Source organism: Schistocerca gregaria, chromosome 3 (assembly GCF_023897955.1).
Source record: "Schistocerca gregaria isolate iqSchGreg1 chromosome 3, iqSchGreg1.2, whole genome shotgun sequence".
Classification (NCBI taxonomy): Eukaryota; Metazoa; Arthropoda; class Insecta; order Orthoptera; family Acrididae; genus Schistocerca; species Schistocerca gregaria.
Genome location: NC_064922.1, coordinates 643,055,481 through 643,075,092, shown reverse-complemented (window position 1 = coordinate 643,075,092; position 19,612 = coordinate 643,055,481). Strand labels below are relative to the sequence as shown.

The following is a 19,612-nucleotide window of genomic DNA, read 5'->3' as shown; positions in this document are numbered from 1 at the left end:
CGATACGGAATTAGCGTAATGTTGAAAATAACTCTTGAGTTTTTGAGGATAATCGGTACGGGAAGAAATTTTACTACCAAAAAGGTGCCCCAGGAAAGTGTGAAGGAATGGCTGCTATTCTCTGTACACACAGACGATATGACAATAAAGTGAGTACCAGTCTGCGACTGTTTGTTGATGATTCTCAAACGTACGGAAAAGTGACATCGTTGAGCGTCTGTAGGAGGATACGGGATGAGTCGGGAAGAATCTACATTTAGAGTGATAAATGACCGAGTTCTTTAAATGTAGAACATAATTCCTGTGAAACACAACTAGCTCTTTATTGACATGAAGTGTTGAGTGCTATTGACAAGGAAATTCAGATCGATTACGAATTTCTGGATTTCCGAAAGGCTTTTGACACTGTACCACACAAGCAGCTCGTAGTGAAATTGCGTACTTATGCAATATCGTCTCGGTTATGTCACTGGATTTGTGTTTCCCTGTCAGAGAGGTCACAGTTCGTAGCAATTGACGAAAAGTCATCGACTAAAACAGAAGTGATTTCTGGCGTACCCCAAGATAGTGTTATAGGCCCTTTGCTGTTCCTTATCTATATAAACGATATGGGAAACAATCTGAGCAGCCGTCTTCGGTTGTATGTAGATGACGCTGTCGTTTATCGACTAATAAAGTCATCAGAAGATCAAAACAAACTGCAAAACGATTTAGAAAAGATATCTGAATGGTGCGAAAAGTGGCAGTTGACACTAAATAATGAAAATTCTGAGGTCATCCACATGCGTGGTAAAAGGAACTCGTTAAACTTCGGTTACACGATAAATCAGTCTAATCTAAAAGCCGTAAATTCAACTAAATACCTAGGTACAACTTAAGTTGGAAGGAACACATAGAAAATGTTGTGGGGAAGGCTAACCAAAGACTGCGTTTTATTGGCAGGACACATATAAAATGTAACAGACCTACTAAGGAATCTGCCTACAACACGCTTGTCCGTCCTCTTTTAGAATACTGCTGGCTGCGCGGTGCGGGATCCTTACCAGATAGGACTGACGGAGTACATCTAAAAAGTTCAAAGAAGGGCAGCACGTTTTATTACTATCGTGAAATATGGGAGAGAGTGTCACAGAAATGATACAGGATTTTGGCTGGACATCATTAAAAGACCGCTGTTTTTCGTTGCGACGGAATCTCCTGACGAAATTCCAATCACCCACTTTCTCCTCCGAATGCGAACTTATTTTGTTGACACCGACCTACATAGGGAGGAACGATCACCACGATAAAATAAGGGAAATCAGAGCTCGTACGGAAATATATAAGTGTCCATTCTTTCCGCGCGCTATACGAGATTGTAATAATGGAGAATTGTGAAGGTGGTGCGATGAACCCTCTGCCAGGCACTTAAATGTGATTTGCAGAGTATCCTTGTAGATATAGATGTAACTTAGTGCGGATGGATATATTTGCTGCTTGACACAGAAATATAGGTTAAATCACGAGGTCTAGCTTTGCATTGGCACACGAAATGGAACAAGCATTTTTAGGTAGTTGTAGGGAAATCAAATGGTCGATTTCTGTTTACAGGGAGAAATCTAGAGGAGTATAGTTCATCCTAAAGGTGACAGCGTTCAGAAAACTTGCGCAGCCCATTCTTGAGTACTGTTCGAGTGTTTTGGATCTCCACCAATTCAGATTAAAGGAGAACATCGAAGCAGTTCAGAGGCGTACTGCTACATAGAGGTGTACATTGCTGAAAAAGAAGGGAAATAATCTCGAGGACACGGTCATTTTATTGTCAAGTGAGGTGTTAGCGAGTTTACGACTATAGGGGTATATGGTAACGAAGGCAGAGCAAATGAAACAAACCTGTCACTTTGATGGGTACTCAAGCAGTCACTTCAATACATAGAGTACCCTACTCTGTCGGCAACGCAGGCATGCATTCTAGCATGCAAACGAACATAAGAGCGTCGAATGGCATCATAAGATAGATTATCACAAGTATCTTGAGTCTTTTTTGGAATATAGCAGTAGTTTTTGCACGCTCTGGAGAACGAGTGAGCTTGCGCTCCATCATGCCCCATACGTGTTCCATCGGCGACAGGTCTGGTGATCTTGATTTGCAGGCCATTTGTTGAAGACCTCGAGGAATACGTTGTATCGCAGCAGCTGTGAGAGGACGTGCATTGTGCTGCTAAAAAGGCACATCATCTTTCTGTCAAAGATGTGCAGTATAGCGGGCACTGGTTACTTATCCCTGCAGAAACAACAAATGTGACCGCGATTTGTAACTGATCACCTCCCACACACCATGAAGCCTGGAATGAGACCCATTTGTCGTGGGCGAAGGCACTCTGGAATATGCAGCTCACCAGGTATATGGTAAGCACATGTACTGCCATCATTCGCATACGGACAGAATCTACTCGCGTCACTGAAGGCAATGAAGCGCTACTCCGGTTATCTGTTAACCCGTTCACGGCACAAGAGTAATCATGGTTGGCGGTGTCAGAGGTAGCCTGGCCACAGTCACAAGTGCCCTTAAACCTGTTGCAAGCAGACGATTCCCAGTTGTCAATGATAACACTGCAGCTGGTACATGCCTCTTGATTTTATCCACGAATGTTGTTCGCCACCATCGCTCGAACAACGCGTCGATCTTGACATGCATTTGTACTCTGCGCTGGTCCAGAACCTGGTCAACAGCTGTGGTAATGTTCCACAGACTACTGTTGACAGCTGCGACACACTACCAAGCCACTGCGCCCATCATGTGCCGTAGTATGTAGATATGTCCATCCGGCTTTCCAAGACCCCCTGCACCTGTAATAACTCGTTCTTTAGCTGTAACAAATTGGCCCTACAATTGTAACAGCTACCCCCACAAATTATATAAACTAGCCCTACTACTGTAACAACTTGCTAAAAAACTTAAACAACTTGCCTCCAAACTTAAACAGCTTACCCCAAAACTATAACAAAATGCCCCAACACTGTACCAAATTACCACCATTCACCTGCTGATATTACTGGGTGGAGCAAAAAGGGTCAGTTTTGTGGCAACTGTTTACAATTTTGGGGCCAGTTGCTGCTGCTGTTGGGCAAGTAGTAACATTTTGCTTTCGATAATGTCAATGCAATGATTCAGCCACCCCACGGAGATTGATTACTGATGTATGAAACTGAAAAGACATTCACAAAATATTCAACTATTACAATTGCACGTAGTTGATTCTCTTGATGTCAGCATCATTGTCTCTTTTCAAGGGTATGACAGTGTTTGCAGTTCTTACTTGTAGGAGATATGGTACTCTTTTGAGAACTGTAAAGTTTGAGGATTCACCAAGTATCAAATAAAAGAAGTTCTGCATTACGCTTCTTGTAATGCTACTGAGATGACTGTCCACAAAAGATACGTGCTACGATGTTCTAACTGTTTGTTACATCAACACAAATATGTCTACTTCTCTTAAAAGGTCTCACAGCACTCGTGCCTCCATTCGCTCTTCCCACCATATTTACATCTACTCCTCAAACTACCTACTAGTGTTTGTCGGAGGGTACTTTCGGTACCACTATCTGATCCCTCCAACCCTGTTCCACTCGCGAATAGTGCGTGGGAAGAATGATTGTCGGTAGTCTCTGTATAGGCTCTAATTCCTCGAATTTTCTCCTAATGGTCAATAAGCTAGGTGTCTGTGGGGGGAAGTAATATGTTGTCCGACTCCTACTGAAAAATGCTGTCCGGTAACGTCTGCCAGTGTAGTTTGTTTAGCATCTCTGTAACGCTCTCTCACCAGCTAAACGATCCCGTGACGAAACGCGCCTCTCTTCGTTGCTTCTTCTCTGTGTCCTTTATCAAGCCTACCTTACAGGGATTCCAGATAGATGAACAATAATCGAGAAGCGGCCAAACAAGCACCTTATAAGACACTTCTTTCGGGGATTAGTTACATTTCCTTACGGTTCTTTCGATGAGTCTGAGTCTGGTGTCTGCTTTTCTCACTATCTGTTTTATATGGCCATTCCAATTAATATAGCTCTGGATAGTTACGCCCAAATATTTTACGGCAGACGCTGTCTCCAGCAGTTTGTCATCAATAGTGTAGCTGTACAGCAGTGGATTTCTTTTCCTATGTATGCGCAACACGTTACATTCATTTACATTCTGGGTCAACTGCCAGAGCTTGCACCATCCATCAATTCTCTGCAGGCCGTTCTGCAAATTCTCTGCGGTTGCTACTTTGGTGTAGACAACTGCATCATCTGCGCATAGCCTTAAAGAGCATCCGATGCTTTCTACTAGATCATTTATCCATATTGTACACAGCAACGATTCCTATCACACTTTCCTGTGGCTCCCCGGATATTACATTAACATCCGTCGATTTTGTTCCGTTAAGAGCGACGTGTTGAGATCTGTCTGCAAGAAAGTCTTGAATACAATAGCGAGTCTGCTCAGATATTCCCTAAGCTTGTGTTTTTTTTTCATTAAACGGCAATGCGGGACGATGACAAGTGCCTTACAGAAATCAAGGAACACGGCATCGACCTGAGCGCCGTTGTCCACTGCGCTGTGGATCTCGTTGAGGAACAGGGCGAGCTGTGGTTCGCAGGATCTCTGTTTGCGGAATACGAGTTAATTTTTTTGGAGAAGCTGTTGATTTTTCGAAAACGTCAAAATTCTTGAGCATAAAACATGTTCCATAATTCTACAACAGATTGCCTTCACCGATATTGGTCTATAATAGTGTGGATATGTCTTGCCGCATTTCTTAGAAACGGGAATGACCTGCTCTTTTTTCCAGTCGTTAGGTACCTCCCGTTGCTCAAGCGATCTTCGATAAAGTACTGCTAGAAGGGGAGCAAGCTCTTTCGCATAATCCTAATAGAATCTTATAGGTATCTTATCTGGTCCTGACGCCTTTCCACTACTAAGCGTTTGTAGCTGCTTTCCAGTTCCGCGATCGGTTATATCAATACCTGCAATTTCGATGTTCATACGACGATTGAAAGGAGGGACTGTGTTACGATCTTCCACAGTGAAACAACTTCGGAAGGCCGTGTTCAATATTTCCGTCTTTACTCTGTTATCTTCCGTTTCAGTGACGGTGTGGTCGCTGAGAGAATGAATAGATGCTTTTGACCCACTTACTGATTTTACATACGACCAAAATCTGTTAGGGTTTTTAGTCAGATCGGTTGACAACGTCTTACGGTGAAAATGATTGAACGCTTTTTCATTGCTCTCCTTACGCTCATTTTCATTTCGTTCAGCTTTTGTTTATCAGCTAGCTTTTCACTTCTCTTTAATCTGAGATGAAGTGCTGTTTGATTTGGTAGCACTTTTCTAACACGGCTATTAAACCGTGGTGGATCTTTCCAATTCCTTAAAACCTTGCTCGTAAAATACTTATCTAAGGCGTATTGAACGATGCCTTTTAATTTTTTCCATTGTTCTGCATATCTTCGTCTTCATCACCGACTATTTGATGCTGACTGCTGAGATATTCTGAAATTTGTGTCCTACCATCCTTGCAGAGCAAATATATCCTCCTACCTTTCTTAACAGTCCTTGTAAATCCCATCATCGTTGATGCTGTCACAGCCTTATGATCACTGATACCTTCCTCTACGTTAACTGATTCGATAATTTCAGGTCTGTCTGTTGCCGGGAGGTCTAAGAAATTACCCTCTGGAGCTGGTTCTCCATTTACCTGCTCAAGGTAACTTTCGGACAGGACATCCAGAACAATGACGCACGAATCGCTGTCTCTTGCACCAGTTTTGATGGCATAACACTCCCTATCTGTACTTGAAAAGTAGAAGTCAGCCCCCGCCCCCCCCCCCCCCCCCTCATTATAAAGGTATGGTCAGGAAAATTACTAATGATATTCTGCAAGTTCTGTCTGAAGCCATCTACAGCTACAGGTCCTACCCAGCTGTTCTATAAAGGCATCCGATCACCATTTTTTACCGTTCTTTGATACTCTTTTTCACCCAGATTAATTCACATTCAGGGATCCTTGATAACTTCGCAAGATTTTATTAAATTTTTTACTGGAGCTGACAGGCTGCCACCACTGTATACTAGCTTCTCTTTATTATAAACATTCCAATCAGAATTTAGGATTTAGTTGTCACTGAGGTCTGGTTTCAAAATCTTTCTGTTTCCAATACTATCTGTGCATTATAACCTTCAGTAAGAGATACTACTTCTGTTGTCTTTCCCTGGATGCTCCTGCAGTTTACTAAAATCATATGTGACCAACAAGACCGGAGACAACACTGTGTAGTCAAAGATACAATCATTTACACTGATGTGAATCAATATGTTCAAACAGTCTAAGATAAATTGAAAAGTAAATATTAACAAAATTTTGTGCAAAACTGCTTTATAAAAATTGGTTTATTTATATGTATGTTAATTTAATTACAGAAAAGCTAAATTTCTATTCGATAAAATTACTATTTGCAACCTATAAAGACTGAGGCAGTTGTTACAATTTTGGTGCCAGTTCTTACAGTTGTGGGGAAAGTTGATACCTGAGTAGGGGGTGGGAAGTTGCTACAGATTTGGGGACAAATTGGTATAGTTTCGGGGGCAAGTTGTTACAGCTTCAGGTCACAATAATTACGTGTGTACCCACATGTCAAAAAATTATGAACAGTATTTCCTAATCTGCCTTGCTTCATCACAATAATGGCAGCCACAGTAAATTTAATGTTTCCTGATGTCCCATAGTCCGAGGAGCGTAGGGGACGATGCGGGGAACCCGCACCCCCGCACCAGGCAAGGTGCTAGCGGGGGTGGTCTGCCATTGCCTTCCTCCGAATGTATATAGCTTTACTGTGGTAACAACATCATACTACACAGTACAGGTTGTCCCTGGAGGAATGGTCAGTGTTCAGGGAAATATGGTCTGAAGTACAAAAATCTAGTAAACATGGGCTCTAAATAGCTTACCCTAAGACCTATGAATGCTTCTTCACCTTTGATACTGCGAAAAAAAATCTCTTTTACTGCAAGTGCTTTGCTTTCCATATTTTGACAGTGTTTTTTATCTTGGGTCATCAGTCTTCTGAACTGTATGATGAAGTCTGCCACGAAATCTTCTCATGTGCCAACCTTTTCATCCTAGAGAAGCATTTGCTATCTACGTCCTCAATTATTTGCTGGATGTAGTCCAAACTCTGTCTGCCTCTATAGTTTTTACGCTCTACAGCTCCCTCTTGCCCCATAGAAGTTAACCCCTGATGTCTTAATACATGTCCTATCATCCTGTCCCTTCTTCTGGCCACTATTTTCCAGATATTCCTTTCCTCGCCAATTCTGCAGAAAACCTTCTCGTTCCTCACCTTAACAGTCCACCTAATTTTCGATATCCGAAATGTTCCGATTATTTCCGGTTTATCCACAGTCCTTGTTTTACTACAATACAGTGTGCGTTCCAGATGTACATTGCCAGAAATTTCTTCCCCGAATTGAGGCCTATGTCTGCTACTAGTAGAATTCTCGTGGTAAGAATGCCCTTTTAGCCAATGGAAATCTTATTTCAATGTCCTGTGCACGTGCATTGACACAATCTCAAATTTTGTGAATGTTGCAGGGGTAAATGCGTGTGCAGTGTAACGACAGTCATAATCTAAACTGACCATCATTGTCGCCTCACCAAAATTATCGAGGAGTAATAGTAATCATCTTGTCTATTGGCCAACACTGCACCACCCAACAGTATCCAGGGCCATGTCAGTCACCATGTGAATTGGCTAGCGAGGCCCCATACAATAGTATCTTGGGGGAATGGCTACAACTCATCATTTCGCTACAAATGGCAACATGTCGTCTTAGAGATAGTCAGAACTAACGGGTAGTACTTGCAGCTACTCGCAAATTATTTGGAAGTAACCGGAAGTTGCCGAGTCATGTAAGGAAGGCAGTGTTAAAACGTATCCATACGCTTTTACGGAACAGTAGTAGACGTCATGTAAATTGAACTTTGTTGCTCCCTCATTGCTAACTGGTTTGTGTGAAGTATCGCTGTCGTGTCTGCTTAGCATTATCAGCGTAAGATGACAGACTTTTAACACTGTAAGATAAAATGAATATCCTAGCATAGAGTCACTATAATATTTGGGTGATCGTGAAAGCACAGGAAACCTGGTTTTTTCCCCTATAGAATGCGTATTACTACCGTTCAGTATGCTAAAGGGTCATTTAGTCTCCATTGTGCAGCAGCAGAAGGCAAGAGACGTTTTGAACGGCAAGATGAAGTTAACCTCTACCATGGTGTCACTATAATGTTTGACTTTGATATCAGTGTAAAGTCGCCATTTTGACTGATTGAGATACAGGAAAAACCTAGTTCTTTTTGTAATTCACGTCGAAAAGTGCTCGTCAAACTGTAAGTTAGATTTGCAGTGCTTATATATGGTTTTCAATATTATAGAATTAAATTTTATTCATTTTCCTAAATTTAACGTGTGGTATGTAAATCTAATTATAGTCGTCTACTAACTTTTTTATTTTAGTAGTGCCAATAAGTAACTTTCACGTATTTTAATAAGTAATAGACACAATTTAGATGCGGAAATATAATATGAAAATCAATTATGGTTACAAAGAGTGGTATACAAATCAAAGTTCAGTCGTCAGGAAGAGCTGCTTAACCTCTGGGTTTTATCAATAGTGCCAATATGCAAGCGACACAGTTTTTTTTTAAATCTTGTAGAACAATTAAACTACGACAGAAGTGCCATAGGTATTTTCTACTATAGTATTCGGTATTTTGAGAAACAATGTTATTTTGTACAGAGCTAGAATTCTCGTCTATGAGCAGAGATCTGGTGATGTGTTTCAAATGTAGAAATACGGTAAACAGATCTTTCACATAATTTTTGGATGAATTCTTAACTTGACCTTAAAAATTGAGACAGATCAGGTTCTGTTGAGTACAGCCAGGTTGGCTGCTCTAGAGCTACACTGTGAGTGGCTGTTTTATTTTAATAGACTCTTAGATATTGGGAAATGATTAGTGGGGTTTGGGAATAATGAGGGGGGGAGGAGGGGAGGGAGCAAGGAGGAGTTTGCAAACCGCATCTGGGCTAGTTCCACCGTTATGGATGTTCTGATTTTCTAGAATTTTTAAAAATTTCTTGGAAATCATTTTAAATTATTTGTATGAATTACCCACTATCCTGCTTTTTGAAGTTTCGGCTAGTGCTATCTTGCGTTTTATAATTTCCCGCCATCCGCCATCTTGGATTTTTTGAATTTTGCAATAGTAACAGAGAATGAAATGGCACAAATGCTTTGCTGACTTGTCTTCGTGAGTGAAAGGCCCCATAGATATACTGCTTACGTAAACTCGTATGTAGAAGCTTAAATTTTAACATCAGACACTGAGGTTGTCAGAGACGCAGAAGCTGATTTTGGGTAAGAGTAGGTTTGGAAGTCACTGTCCTGTTTTCATAGGTGTCATTCCAGAATTAGATTGAACTGATTTCGGAAATTCAGTCAAAACATAAATCTAAACAAGACATTGGAATTCGTGAACTACTGCTTCGGATTGAAGGTTTCTTGACCATTACTTATGTATACCATAACATGACTCAGAGATTCTGTGTATTAATGGATGTCCCTACCACTACTGGTAGTAGCTCTGCGACAACCACTTGAAATTCCTCAAGAAAGTTCTTGAATAGGCGATGTTCAGTGGAGGCCCAACCAGCTCGTGAGACAACGAGATAGAAATGTGGCCGCAACCGATGTAGTTATTTACTTTACGTTGTCCTCTCTCTCACTCCTCCATCGTCAGAGCTATATTACATTGCGGACGTGTTCCTTCTGTGTGTTAAAATTTGTAAGACACTTACGTCTCTCTAACTCTCTAAACATCACAGAAGCCGCCTTTCGTAGTCCATCCCATAGCCATCCCATCTAATCCAATCTATTTCCTGCTTTTAAGAGCTACAGCGAATACTGTCACAGTTACTAGCCACTCGTGTCCTTCGAAGTGGCTGCAGTACCCGACTCTGGTTTCGAATGAACGATTAGATATAGAATGCGTCAGAACGCCATTAAAATATGAGGTTAATGGCAACACCTTTAGCAGTGAGTTTAAATCTCTTTATTCAAATGCGACCAGTTTCGGTGACACTACAACGACATCAGGCTCATATCAACAGAGAGGTCTAGTTATAATGCAGTGTCATCGAAACCGGTCGCATTTCAATAACGAGGTTTAAACACACTGCTGAACGTGTTGCCATAAGTCTCGTATACTGAGAAGCAGTTATCTCACTCTCCATCTGAAATAGAAGATGGATCTACGAAACTTCCATTAAATAGCTAATTTTCTCAGAAACTTACAAAGTAATAAGTAAAAGGAATATTTATTTTGATAGGGTAAACTTAAGAATCATTACTCTTTATGCCTAGTTGTGAACACAACTGAATTGTTTTCTAGAGAGCTACATCTAAGAGTTGTAACTATTTAACAGAAAATTATTTTTTTTCTATCGTGTATCTGATGTATTTAAATCAGCTGCTTGTATATCGATTCCAAGCAAATATCTAATAGTTTCGATTAAGAAGTTAGAAAGATTCAAGGTTTTAGGAACTGCTGCCACATGCGGTACATAAAGTTACTAGTGTCACAGAGTGACAAGCTTCCTGGATGCTTTCCTGTTTGCATTCATCATGGGTTGTGGTTTCGGAAAAAATTGAAGAATCCCTTGACTTTCCAAAGAGATTTTCTGGTGGTAAGTCGGGTGTCCATGCGGTCCATTTCTGAGAGCCATGCTACTCTAACCATCTTCCGAAAAACTTGTGGTCATTTGTTGCACAACATCAGGTACAGAGTGGGCTGGGTGACCGTCCTTTTGCGTCTACATTCAGCCTCTAAAATTTAGATTGACGTTTTCAAGGAGAGCACTTAAACTGCCAACGAAAGGCCACTGGACCTCACGGGACACCATTTCAGCCCTACAGAAAGTATATATGTATGTAATAATCTCTTCTCTGTCTTCATAAATTCGTATTTTCCATTCATAAATTGAAAATTTTAAGATTTTAGTTTCTTAATTACTTTTAAGTTTTAAGTTTTTAAAGCTACAATATTATTAATCCTTATCAAAAATAAGAGAAAACAAATAAGTATCACATTGTATACATGTACAATTTCGTGTTGTGAAAGTACGACCTGTCGTGGTAACAAGGTGACAGGTTGTTTGTAAATGGCATCAAATTAATAAATAATAAATAAAATAGCTAAATAGATCCACACAGAGTATGCAAAAGGATTTGTCCTTTTCTACAAGCAGTGTACCGTAGCTTTCTTGAGGAGCGAAACATTCCTCATGATTGGAAAAAAAACTCAGCCCATTCCCGTCTTCAAGAAGAGTCGTCGAACAGACTCTCACAACTATGACGTTGGACTGTTGTAGAATTTTGGAACATGTTTTGTGTTCTCGTATTATGACACTTCTGGAGACAGAAAATCTCCTATGTAGGAACCAACCTGGGTTCGGAGAACAACAGTCTTGTGAAACACAGCTCAGTCTCTTAGTCCCCATCTAATTAACAAAATACAAGCGTATGGAATATCGGACCAACTACGTGACTAGAATGAGGAGGTTCTAGCAAACGGAACACGTCATCCTGAACGGAGAGAAGTCTTCAGAAATAAAGCAACTTAGAGGACCCAGTAGTTAACATCGAAAGTGCCATTGGGCTTTTCGTAGATGATGTCGTTAGTAACGGTATAAGCCGGTACTACCCCAATTTTGGTATCAAATTGGTGTTCAAATTAATGAATTGATCAATTTATTACCCCACTTCCTTTATATAATGTCCAGGGTTTTCCCCAGAAGGCACATCGATCTCCGGTCCCTCGCCCACAGCTCCCCAGCCCTCCCCTCCCTCCCCCCTCCCCCTCTTCCCACCAACACTATTGCTGGGAATTTCGAATTTTGGCCGAATTACAAATTTTGGTGGGAAATTAAAAAATGGTGGGAATTTCAAAAGTGGCGAGAATTTCTTTGTCCCAAGGCTTTACTGCTGTTCCACCCCACCTCTCAACCGGGAATTGGCGGGAAGTTCAAATGGTGGGTTCCCTTTCTAGGCAACTGTAATTAGGCGAAGAATTTGATTAATAGAGACAATGGTTTTCCTTTTTGCAAGACACCGAACCCCGACCTACCCCACATCAAATCAGAACGTTCTTCAGTGCGGCAACACCGAGTGGTTGAAAACAGCCTTTAAGAGGGATATATACTTGCCGTCGGTGTTCTGCTAAAGGCGGCCCCATCTGGCCAGTCCTGGAGGACGGCAACTGTGATGGGGGCGTATGCCCGTGTACGGTATGGAGGCCTATATAGGACGACGATTTGCAGCCTTGGCATCAGTTTCCAAGGGGACTCAGCAGCAGCAGCATTCTCCTGAAGAAGACGGACAGCTGTATCCACCAAATATTGAATCTAGGTGATTTTAGGGTCCGGCAGCAAACCCTAGAGGACGTTCAATACTTTTACTCCAGGAAAGCCTTCGAAACTACTTCTGATCTTCCACTTGCCGACTCTCAGAATGTTACCTTTTGTTGAATATTGAATCTTTTCCTCATGGTAGACTCTCATCAGTCCCTCCCGAAGATCCGATGAGGGACTAATTCCGAATCGTTTGCCAATGGAGATCATTATTACACTTTCTCAATTACAGGTCACGCTTCCTGTGTGCACATTAAGTTTGCGTAACACCGCAATTTGCACTGCTGTTTGCATTCTCATATTGTTGATCACTTTTGGTTCTTCCTCCTTTAGGGCAGGTTCCCAACCCAAGCACAAGAGCATGCCCCAAACCGTTCTCCGCCCCTCGTCCCTCTTTCACAAGCCCGTTGGTAAAATTAGTGTGTCTCTTTATTCAACATTGCCCTTGCCTTAAGTAGGCGTTCCTCAATATCTTGTTGTAGCAGAATATCCGTACATCTGAGGATTGTCCTTGGAAATGTGCAAGTTCATTGCATCTCGCTATCGTTCTCTGTAAAGTACTTAACTTTATTCGTCTAAAGATGAGTCTTCACTGCATTGATAAAGCTTCGCTGTGGCCTTGTACAGAAGTGGCACTGTAATTCTGATAATTGGCGGAAATCCTTACTTTGCAATAAGAGCACACAGAAATTCTTTTTCAAGGTATATCTTTTATCGATTCCTGTGATTTATGAGCATAGCACATTCAACACTACATTCAATGTGTTTCACAACAACTCTTAAAATTCTGAAATCATTCTTAGATTGTATCTCTAATTTATTCTGGCTCATGTGCGCGACCGCACTAATCACCAGCCTGCAATTAAGCTTTTGAATTCAATAATTAACAACATTTTAGCAAGCAATTAGCGACAGTCGCCACTGGTCCGACAATCTACCATGGACCCTGCTCCCAGACTGATGCAACCCCTTTTGACCAAGGAGTTTCCGTCGACACAATAGAGCTTCAGCTCGAGCATCTTATCCCATCTCATCAAAAGGAATTTGATGCTGCTATGCGTAGCGTGTTTCGATGATTGTCAAGACAGTGTGCCTAGTCCACATTAGTTATGCATGCCACGTTTATTCCACGTCAGTATCTGTGGCAGACCCAACCTCACCTGTGAACTCTGACCTTCCTTGTGTACACCAGGGTAAAGATACATACTGTATGACTTCAAACTACACGTAGAAAAAACTTGTGCTCCGTGAGACCAGCAACTTTCTGTATAGAAATTTACATCCGCTCCTAAAACTTTGAACGTTTGTATCTAGCCACTACCTAAAGTTGATAGAAATTTGATTTAAATTGATTTGTATGCAGGTGGTCCAAACTCATCAATTTCACGAAAGAAAATAATGCTCTGTGTAAAAAATTATAATTAGTTCTTATAACTCTATCTAAATAAACTATAGCTATAACCCTTCAGAAAGAGAAAAGTCTCTTATTCCTTTCACTCATTATTTTGTAGGTTACAGAGAAAAACACATCAACTGAAACACCCTGTAAGTAGCTTTCTTAGCTTGCAGTTTATCTATTTCGGTGACGAGATCAGTTTCCCTTTGTTCTTCGAATTTATCTGCTCTCTGTTTCGCCAAACGTCTGGTTTGTAGGTGTTTCTTAGCTGGTGGTTCCTACGTTTCGTTCACTGTATGTCTTTGTAATGGCGGCAATGGCCGCGCTTGTTTTTGCTTGCTGTGCAGCAATTCATAGTAGACGACGCGCTTCGTCACTTGCTCTTGAAGCATCCTCGAGAGGTGTCAACAACAGTGCTGTTTTCACATTTCTTACTTAGGCTGCAATGAGGGCCGGCTTAGGCCTGTGATTCGTGTTTCAGAGTTAAGGTGCTTCCCAGATGAGTTATACTTTTCAGCCTGCTTCAAACTGTCTCCACCGAGATGTAAATGGAAGTTATAATGAAACTTCCGCTACTTGGTGGTGAAACTCTGTGGAAAGATTTGTAAGAACATACGAAATAGAAATAACGGATAAACCACTGAAAGAAACACATTTTACTTTACACATGACAGGGTAACATTTGTTAACTGCGTATCATGTTTACGTTCCAGGTCACAACGTGGCTACATTAATCTTTACAACAATCTGTGACGCACTTATCCATCGGCCCCTCCCCGGAGTTATTCCCAAATCGCCATTTGATTCGAACTTCCGAATCACATTCTTCCAGCCTCGTGCGAAAAGAGACTTCTCCACTTTAATGCGTTTGATAATCGCGAAGGGCAGCAGTAGTATTCAATTGCTTCGATTAAAGAGCTTTACCAGTAAAGACCGGCTACCTTGAGCAGACCCATGTTGAATGTCTGCACGTCGATTCTTGTGTTTCATCCTTAGGTCACCGTACGGGTACTGGCACCTAATGGCAAGTTACGACAGCAACACTGCTAATAACGCAAATCCTGCAGCGTACAGTCTGAACATCATTCCTATACAGTTGCGTACGCACACGGTAAATAGTTTTCCGTCTATATTGCCTCAAGTAGCGAATGTTTAGTTATAAGCACCATGTATATTAAGGTATTAATTGCTGTGAGATGAGTCTATCACCGTAACTCAAGCTTATTTTAACATAAGTTCTTCCACAAGGCTCAAGAAATGTAGAAATTAAGTTTTGAATCCCTTTAGTATAGTCACCCACGAAGCACATGTCGCCGGCGTACCTTATCTCTGTGATGTGAGCGTGAGATACTTTGGTAGTGGACTAGCACCCGTGGAAGAAAGGATATCGCTTACATATAGTCTAGTCGCAGCCACAGTAGGTTGTATTAGGAATGAATATTCCACATTGCAGCGGTGTGCGCGCTTTTTTCTAACTTACTAACAGATCTTTAAACGACGTAGACTGTTTTAGGAACATACAGAATTAAAAATGCTTCATCTTCTGTCTTCACCAAACTGAGTATGTATTTCTCTATTTCATGATGACCTCTCTGTAGTAGAGCTATATAGATGCGTGACCAGACATAGTTGATTTACGTGAGAAGCGATTCGTAATAGTCAACATCTTTGTCTTGGCCGCTATATAAAGAAGTGGATAGGTGGGTAACTGGTTTTAGTTACTGCGAAAACATTTTCAGCTCTATGAAATAGTTCTGAAGACAAATGACACTGGTGAGAGCTCAAGATATAACAAATTAAGTAAAAAATGTTACACTTGACTCTCGAGCCTCTAAAAATCGAATTTATAGATAAACCGAAATAGTTTCCTGTTTACTTGAAAAATTATGTATAAAACGAATACATGAAACATATATGGGAACTGTCGACAAATCGAAGTGATTGTCATGACAGACCACCCAAAAACCTTTGTAGTTAGCTCCTGTCTTGCACTACATAACTCGAACTGTTTATCAGTTTTCTCCGTACATATTTAGTCATTCATTACGTCTCGAACTTCTTTGTTTGCTCAACAATACAAGATGTATGAAAGTACATGTTTCTTTTGTAGAAATGTCTTGAAAGAAAACTCTGGCAGAAGAGTAGGAGGTTATTGATAAAGTGGAATGAGTAGTGAAAAAAAGATGGATGCAGCGAAAACTCTGAGGATTCGGCCATCACACTGTCGACACTCCAGAAGCAAGCAGATTGCTGAAAATGTTTGCTACGGAAGGAGGTACGATCTTGGCAACTCAAGTTCGTACGTCTTGAATAAAACTTATTCAAATGGCCTGGTCAGTGTATAGTGCAAAACATACCAGTCGGACATTGAACGCTTAAAGGAAAGGCTGTCATTCGCTGTTAGTTTCGGCACTTAAGGGTTCGCCTCAAGTTGCGGGTAGCTCACAAACTGTTAAAAAATCCTTTTTATAAGATTTGTGGAGAAAGAGCAGGTGTTGATGACCCAGTTTGTTCGGCGTGGAAAAGAGATCTTGGGAGCCTGCTTTCTCATAATTCCTCCTTGACAGTCAAACATTCATTTAATCGAACTCTCAATTATTGATAATACTTCTGAGTTCCCTTGATTTCGACTACATATCCCGAGTTTTCATCAATGTAATTTTGCTTACTAAGAAACGTTCGCCATTACGTTTCGTAGATCTGAAGATGGTTGTTCAACAACTGGAACCAGTCATATGACTTTTTGTTTATATTTCTACCAAGATAAATGAAGAGCCAACTACACTCCTGGAAATGGAAAAAAGAACACATTGACACCGGTATGTCAGACCCACCATACTTGCTCCGGACACTGCGAGAGGGCTGTACAAGCAATGATCACACGCACAGCACAGCGGACACAGCAGGAACCGCGGTGTTGGCCGTCGAATGGCGCTAGCTGCGCAGCATTTGTGTACCGCCGCCGTCATTGTCAGCCAGTTTGCCGTGGCATACGGAGCTCCATCGCAGTCATTAACACTGGTAGCATGCCGCGACAGCGTGGACGTGAACCGTATGTGCAGTTGACGGACTTTGTGCGAGGGCGTATAGTGGGCACGCGGGAGGCCGGGTGGACGTACCGCCGAATTGCTCAACACGTGGGGCGTGAGGTCACCACATTACATCGATGTTGTTGCCAGTGGTCGGCGGAAGGTGCACGTGCCCTTCGACCTGGGACCGGACCGCAGAGACGCACGGATGCACGCCAAGACCGTAGGATCCTACGCAGCGCCGTAGGGGACCGCACCGCCACTTACCAGCAAATTAGGGACACTGTTGCTCCTGGGGCATCGGCGAGGACCATTCGCAACCGTCTCCATGAAGCTGGGCTACGGTCCCGCACACCGTTAGGCCGTCTTCCGCTCACGCCCCAACATCGTGCAGCATGCCTCCAGTGGTGACGCGACAGGCGTGAATGGAGGGACGAATGGAGACGTGTCGTCTTCAGCGAAGAGAGTCGCTTCTGCCTTGGTGCCAATGATGGTCGTATGCGTGTTTGGCGCCGTGCAAGTGAGCGCCACAATCAGGTCTGCATACGACCGAGGCACACAGGGACAACACCCGGCATCATGGTGTGGGGAGCGATCTCCTACACTGGCCGTACACCTCTGGTGATCGTCGAGGGGACACTGAATAGTGCACGGTACATCCAAACCGTCATCGAACCCATCGTTCTACCATTCCTAGACCGGCAAGGGAACTTGCTGTTCCAACAGGACAATGCACGTCCGCATGTATCCCGTGGCACCCAACGTGCTCTAGAAGGTGTAAGTCAACTACCCTGGCCAGCAAGATCTCCGGATCTGTCCCCCATTGACCATGTTTGGGACTGGATGAAGCGTCGTCTCTCGTGGTCTGCACGTCCAGCACGAACTCTGGTCCAACTGAGGCGCCAGGTGGAAATGACATGGCAAGCCGATCCACAGGACTACATCCAGCATCTCTACGATCGTCTCCATGGGAGAATAGCAGCCTGCATTGCTGCGAAAGGTGGATATACACTGTACTAGTGCCGACATTGTGCATGCTCTGTTGCCTGTGTCTATGTGCCTGTGGTTCTGTCAGTGTGATCATGTGATGTATCTGACCCCAGGAATGTGTCAATAAAGTTTCCCCTTCCTGGGACAATGAATTGACGGTGTTCTTATTTCAATTTCCAGGAGTGTAGTTTGACAATGGAGCTAAACGTCTGGGGTCTGTTACTATATAGTTAAGCCAAAGCAGTGAAGAATGTGTGCCGCCTGGTGTGCACGCAGGGGCCGCTCGTGCGCCGTGTTCCAGTACCGGTGCCCGGCCGCCACGGAGGAGATGATCAACTACGACGCCCTGTGCCTCTGGCGGGAGATGGTGCGCTGGCTCACCATACACATCGTCGCGCCCAACAACTGAGCCGCGCCTCCACCCACCTGCGGCCAGCCTGGGCGTCGGTGGACAGAGTTTCGCTGCACCTCTCCACCGGACGAAGAATATCATCGTAGAGCAGACGCATTTGGTTTTCGGTTATTAGCTTTTGCGGAAGTACCAAAAGTAGTTTCTCTTCCTTGCGCCATGTATCAAGGCTAGCGTTTGGACAGATTCATCTATGTCCTCATATTACGTGCTGTGTGCCTTTGTTTCAAAGGACTGCCAGTGGAGCAAACTATATTATTTATTCATCTACTTTCTGCAGAGTTCTGACGAATAAATAATTATTAAAAGATTTTAATAACAAAACGTTTGAGCTGCTGTCAGCTGATGTGACGTGCAGTACTATTACCGTCTTTCTACTTGCCTCCATTGGTGAAGCAGGCGGCAAAAACTCATGTTATTCTTTACTGAACAATAAAATTCCGAAAATAATGTTACATAACAGTCTATAAGTCCTCCAGCTGATGCCGATATCATGCTTCCGCTTTCGGTTGCTCTTTATTTTATTGCTGAAATCGTCGCACAGTGCTTTTTATAACGCTTTGTTTCTAGCGCACATTGTTTTCGTAAGAAGAGCTGAACATGATATTTTTCGACTAGAATATAGCAATACCTGAATTTATGCCAGGTTCCATAAATGAAAATAAGGCTGAATAGCGTGTGCTGCGGAAGCAACTGTGAGAAGATGGCCGGTGCTAGTGCATCGTTTAATTAAAGACGTATTCCAATTGTCTTGTAATGTATCGATTTGTAATAAAAGTCTCATAAACAAAACTAAAGACTGTAAAAATAAACTGCATTCAATAATGTCCTTCTTTTAAAGTAATATTATGAAATAGTGAAAAATACATATTACTTCCAGGTGTGAGAGTAGACATGATATCATGAGAGCTGTTTATGTGCGTGTGTGTGAGTCTGTTTTATCAGAAATTGTTTTTGTTATTACAATACACAAAATTTACACTCAAAAGTAAGTGAATCTTCAATTTGCCAGCAGTCCTTGCCTCTCTCTCTTATGTAATCGGTTAACCCATTCGGACCAGGACTAGAACAGAGGACCTCTTCCTTTATCAGCCAAGTGTTTTACCCACTTAACTACCCAAGCACGACTCAGGCGCTAGCTTCATAGCTTTGCTTCCAACATTATCTCATCTACCTTCCAAAATTCACAGAACCTCCCCTGCGAAACTTGCAAGACTAACACTCCTGAAAGAAAGGATATTGCCGAGATATGGCTTAGCCACATTCCGGGATTGTTTCCAGAAGTTTGGAAGGTAG

At 42.3% G+C, this 19,612-nt stretch overlaps 1 protein-coding gene across 1 annotated transcript in view; it reads left to right on the top strand.

Moving 5' to 3' along the window:
• LOC126355544 (uncharacterized) overlaps positions 1-18,772 on the top strand; it is a 119,923-nt gene extending 101,151 nt beyond the window's left edge. Inside the window, exon 6 of the mRNA XM_050005902.1 lies at positions 18,184-18,772. Within this exon, the coding sequence (XP_049861859.1) occupies positions 18,184-18,316 (133 nt within the window). The 3' untranslated portion in view covers positions 18,317-18,772. The remainder of the gene's footprint in view (positions 1-18,183) is intronic.
• The last annotated feature ends 840 nt before the right edge of the window (positions 18,773-19,612 follow it).